The sequence below is a fragment of the Aptenodytes forsteri genome, unplaced genomic scaffold (genome assembly GCF_000699145.1).
Source record: "Aptenodytes forsteri isolate BGI_AS27 unplaced genomic scaffold, ASM69914v1 Scaffold236, whole genome shotgun sequence".
Classification (NCBI taxonomy): domain Eukaryota; kingdom Metazoa; phylum Chordata; class Aves; order Sphenisciformes; family Spheniscidae; genus Aptenodytes; species Aptenodytes forsteri.
In genome coordinates this window covers 170,830-176,258 of record NW_008794456.1, presented here as the reverse complement: position 1 = coordinate 176,258, position 5,429 = coordinate 170,830, and the positions used below count along the sequence as shown (strand labels likewise).

Here is a 5,429-nt window from a genome sequence, read left to right as displayed (position 1 = left end):
ACCAGCTCCTCACCCCGGTGCAGGGCCAGCCGGGCGGGAGGGTTGCTGGCCACCAAGCACTGGAAGATGGCCAGGCGGCCTCTCCCCGTCTCCAGGAACGCCGTCAGCTGGGGGTCCCGCGGGGGGTCTGCGCAGGGCAGAGGACGGCAGCTGTGCAGCTATCGCTCCCCAGCACGAGATCTCCTGGAAAGCAGCAGCTGCATCGCCTTCCAAAAGGGAAGGGAAGGGAAGGGAAGGGAAAGGAAGGGAAGGGAAGGGAAGGGAAAGGAAGGGAAGGGAAGGGAAGGGAAAGGAAGGGAAGGGAAGGGAAGGGAAAGGAAGGGAAGGGAAGGGAAGGGAAAGGAAGGGAAGGGAAGGGAAGGGAAAGGAAGGGAAGGGAAGGGAAGGGAAAGGAAGGGAAGGGAAGGGAAGGGAAAGGAAGGGAAGGGAAGGGAAGGGAAAGGAAGGGAAGGGAAGGGAAGGGAAAGGAAGGGAAGGGAAGGGAAGGGAAAGGAAGGGAAGGGAAGGGAAGGGAAAGGAAGGGAAGGGAAGGGAAGGGAAAGGAAGGGAAGGGAAGGGAAGGGAAAGGAAGGGAAGGGAAGGGAAGGGAAAGGAAGGGAAGGGAAGGGAAGGGAAAGGAAGGGAAGGGAAGGGAAGGGAAAGGAAGGGAAGGGAAGGGAAGGGAAAGGAAGGGAAGGGAAGGGAAGGGAAAGGAAGGGAAGGGAAGGGAAGGGAAAGGAAGGGAAGGGAAGGGAAGGGAAAGGAAGGGAAGGGAAGGGAAGGGAAAGGAAGGGAAGGGAAGGGAAGGGAAAGGAAGGGAAGGGAAGGGAAGGGAAAGGAAGGGAAGGGAAGGGAAGGGAAAGGAAGGGAAGGGAAGGGAAGGGAAAGGAAGGGAAGGGAAGGGAAGGGAAAGGAAGGGAAGGGAAGGGAAGGGAAAGGAAGGGAAGGGAAGGGAAGGGAAAGGAAGGGAAGGGAAGGGAAGGGAAAGGAAGGGAAGGGAAGGGAAGGGAAAGGAAGGGAAGGGAAGGGAAGGGAAAGGAAGGGAAGGGAAGGGAAGGGAAAGGAAGGGAAGGGAAGGGAAGGGAAAGGAAGGGAAGGGAAGGGAAGGGAAAGGAAGGGAAGGGAAGGGAAGGGAAAGGAAGGGAAGGGAAGGGAAGGGAAAGGAAGGGAAGGGAAGGGAAGGGAAAGGAAGGGAAGGGAAGGGAAGGGAAAGGAAGGGAAGGGAAGGGAAGGGAAAGGAAGGGAAGGGAAGGGAAGGGAAAGGAAGGGAAGGGAAGGGAAGGGAAAGGAAGGGAAGGGAAGGGAAGGGAAAGGAAGGGAAGGGAAGGGAAGGGAAAGGAAGGGAAGGGAAGGGAAGGGAAAGGAAGGGAAGGGAAGGGAAGGGAAAGGAAGGGAAGGGAAGGGAAGGGAAAGGAAGGGAAGGGAAGGGAAGGGAAAGGAAGGGAAGGGAAGGGAAGGGAAAGGAAGGGAAGGGAAGGGAAGGGAAAGGAAGGGAAGGGAAGGGAAGGGAAAGGAAGGGAAGGGAAGGGAAGGGAAAGGAAGGGAAGGGAAGGGAAGGGAAAGGAAGGGAAGGGAAGGGAAGGGAAAGGAAGGGAAGGGAAGGGAAGGGAAAGGAAGGGAAGGGAAGGGAAGGGAAAGGAAGGGAAGGGAAGGGAAGGGAAAGGAAGGGAAGGGAAGGGAAGGGAAAGGAAGGGAAGGGAAGGGAAGGGAAAGGAAGGGAAGGGAAGGGAAGGGAAAGGAAGGGAAGGGAAGGGAAGGGAAAGGAAGGGAAGGGAAGGGAAGGGAAATGGTCTCTGCCGGCCAGGACCCCGCCGGACCCAGGGGGACCACACCATCCCCAGGGTGACCACACTGTCCTCGCCACAGCAGCCACCCTCATGGGCTTTTCGGGGTGTGCTATACCACACAGTGGCCCTCAAACATATACAGGCTTTACACCTGCAGGATCACACACACGTGCCCACGCACGTGTTAAGTGCGTGCTTGCTCAATAGGAAAGTAAAGACACCGCAGACGGTGGCACGGAAGGACAGATGCCCACAGGAGGAAGCCCCAGGACATATATATGTACTCAAAGATCTGCACGTGCACCCGCATCAGCTCTGCCCAGACCCCGGGCACAGTTACAAGTGTGAGCAGAGCTGTGCGGACATAAGCTACAAACCCTGATATAATAATAAACCGAGCGTCCCCCAGCAGCCCGTACATACACAGCACGTCCAGGGAGATGGCGGGGGAGCTCCGGCTGCTGCCGTCGGTGGTGGCTCTGCAGTGGTAGAGACCCGCGTCCGTGCTGGCCACTTGCCGAAACACCAGGGAGGCGGCCGAGCCCTCGGCGAGCCACTGCCCATTTTGGTACCAGGTGAAGTTGGGCAGAGCCGGGGAGTCGCTGCTCAGCCGGCAGGTCAGGTTGGCGGCGTGGCCTTCCAGCACGTGGGAGGACGGAGCCACTGCGATGCTGGCAGCTACAGGCAGGAGCAGAGGCAGGAGGCAAACAGGCTCCGGCACGAATTCAGCCAGGACGGCCAGCACCACCTCGGTAGCGTTAGGGTGAACAACCCCCCTCCCCGGGGCCGGCCAGCTAGCAAACGACTTTGCAACTATTCCAGGAGAAGGCAAATGCAGGCTAATCCTGCAATGCTGCAATGGGGACAGCTCCGAGCTGGAGCAGCACCCCGGGGGAGCCTGGCGGTGGGGTACCAGTCACCCAGGGCCTCACCAGCTCAGGGATGATGTGCTGGCAGGAGGGGGCCCATAGGAACCCCCTCAGCAGCGTTTTGCTCAGCATCCCTGGTCCTGCATGGGCAGGGGTCAGCAGTGAATCCCCACCAGGAGCTGGTGCCCTTGCTAGGGCCGTGGGGGAACCCTCTAAACCCACCAGGAGAGGCTGGAGGCATTGGAGGGGCCGGAACCCCCCTCCCGTAGCAGCCCCCACTTTAACCCCGCTCATGCTCCACCCTAGCACCAGGCGACTGCTGCACGGCAGCTCTTTCGAGACAGACGCTGTTTGATACCCTGGATTTCACGGGCATGTGGCCTCTTTCTGCTCATTCTGTCCTTCTGCCACCATCGCCCTTGACCTCCTGAGCCTGCCTCCTTCCCTGGCATTCCCTCCCCACCCTCCCCTCTCCCAGGATTTTCCCAGACGCTGCGGGGATGTATAGCATCTGGCTGTATCCTGTGCATTGCCCCACCACCACACTCACTCTCAGCCCTGAAGTCCACAGCCGCGCTGGCGTTGCCCTGCGGGTTCCCAGCCCAGCACACGTAGGTCCCCTCGTCCTCCAGCACCACCTCCCGGATCTCCACCTTCAGGCTGTTGTACGACAAGGTGGCGTGGACCCTGGGGTTGGGGGCTGCGGGGCAGCCCCAGGTGCAGGCTATTACTTCTTGTCCTCTCCATAGGGTCAGGTTGGCCTCTGGGTCACTCTCAGTGGTGCACTGGATGATGCCGAGGTGCCCACCCTGGGTCTCCAGGAAGGAGCTCATCACCGGTTGCCTCGGTGGGACTGCAAGGTTAAAACACCTCTGGTGAGAATGTTATGGATCCCTGAGGCTGAGAGAACCCCAAGAACCCAAGGGATTGCTGCTTTCCAGTACCACCTGAGCAGCTTTTGGGCATCCCACGACCCTCCAGCTGCCAGACCCCAGGGTCCCACATCTGCCAGCTCTCTGCCAGGGACCTGCATGCCCCAGGCATCTCTGATGGCACCTCTGTTGTCACCTGGCTTGAGCTCAGGGTCCGAGTGCAGGTGTCCAGCCCTACCCCAAACCCTGGGGCAGATCTGCAGAGACCCCAGTGGTTTGGGCATCTGGGGTCCGGTTGTGAAGCACATTTCCTACCACGAATACAGAAAAATGCCACTTGGTCAGGACTGAAATTTCCTAATGGTATTCTTCCTGGTTTGGTATCAGGGAAGACTTTTATTTTACAGCACAGAAAATATTTGGAAGGCAAAATCCAACCGGAATATATTTTTCACAGGGATCATTTCTTGTTCTGAAAATTGAATTTAATTTCACAGGACATTTTGAAACTCTCTGGTTCTTGGGAATTTTGGGATTCTCCAAATTTCTCCTCCCCCAAAATTCACAGATTTACCTGCAAAAGGGAATTTTCCGCCCTCTCCACATTTCTGCCCAAGAGCTCCTTGTTCGTGTTCGGCGGTGATGGGGGAAACCTCGGGGTGGGAGCAGCAGAGGGGTTTCCCAGCAGGACCACCCATCCCAGACCCGGGACTCCCCTCGCTGGCCCAGGCGTTAGTGGGGGGAGACCCCCCGGCAGCACTTACAGAGCACACGGAGCGGGACGGCCGCTGACGTGTCGCTGCCGTCGCTGCTCTGGACCCTGCACTGGAAAGCGCCTGCATCCTCGCCGTGGACGGAGGGGAAGTGCAGCGTCGGGGCTGAGCTCTCCTGCAGCCGCTTGCTGTTCCTGTACCAGGTGTAGAGGGTCTCCTCCGCCGCGCCCCAAGCCCCCAGGCAGGTCAGGGTGACGGCTGTCCCTTCCCGCACCTCCACCGAGGGCCGGATCAGGACCTCCGTAGCTGAAGGATGGATGGGAGAGGGACGTCAGGGAGGGAGGGGAAACCTCTGCCGCAAACCTATGCCTTTCCCCTGGCTCCATCCGGCCAAAGCCCCCGCGCTCGGCTTCCCTCTAAGGCAGGACCTGAGCAGCCCCTCCCTCGCAGGAGCCCGTGGCATCGGTGGCTGCGCCTTTGGTGGGTGACGTTCCCTGGGGACACTGGACATCAGCTGGGATGTCTCCACCCTGGCTGCTCGCCCTGGCGCTCTGCCACCGGCAGAGGCAAACGGGGCCTTTCCTGAGCCTTCACCCGCTCCCACCGAGCACCCGTGTTCGGCTGGGTGGATTGCTCCCAGGACAGGCTCGGTCCCCTCTGACTGCTGGCAGGTGATGGGCTGGGCTGGAGGCATCTTGGCCGACTTGAAATGGACCCCAACTACCTACCGTGGCACCCAAACTCAGGTTTACTTTTTCTGGAATTGGACCCTGAGGTCCATTTTGGTTTCTATTGACATCCTAAGGGAGGGTCCTCTTGGACACGGTTTTGGGGGGCTTTCCGCTCCTCCTTTTCCATGGCTGCTGCCTCTGTGACCCCAAACCATCAAGGCTGGGGGAGCCACGGTCTGCAGAGGGTTAGGGGATGGATCAGGAGGAGCCGGTCCCCGCTGTGCGCCCAGATGCTGTGCACCGCTGGGGGCTTGTGGGAACCGGGAAGAAACAGTTTGGACAAACTTTGCTACGAATTTTGCGGCATTTTGAAAAACAAAACTCAGGAGCGCCTCCAGCTCTGCAAGCAGCTTTGACCCCCCGAGGTGGGGAAGGGCTGCAGGGAGGGCACCGCCACCACACAGTCCCCGAGACACCGATGTCCCCTGCTACCACACGGGTCCTTCCAGCTCTCAGGGCTGCGTGGCCCCGCTCCCCC

General features: G+C 59.6%; 1 protein-coding gene across 1 annotated transcript in view; it reads right to left on the bottom strand.

Moving 5' to 3' along the window:
• The window catches only part of LOC103908347 (sialoadhesin), a 57,154-nt gene that overhangs the window by 12,110 nt on the left and 39,615 nt on the right, over positions 1-5,429 (bottom strand). The window contains exons 9-12 of the mRNA XM_019474965.1: positions 4,272-4,526; positions 3,186-3,488; positions 2,190-2,444; positions 14-127 (exon numbers count right to left, since the gene is read on the bottom strand). Of these exons, the coding sequence (XP_019330510.1) occupies positions 14-127; positions 2,190-2,444; positions 3,186-3,488; positions 4,272-4,526 (927 nt within the window). The remainder of the gene's footprint in view (positions 1-13; positions 128-2,189; positions 2,445-3,185; positions 3,489-4,271; positions 4,527-5,429) is intronic.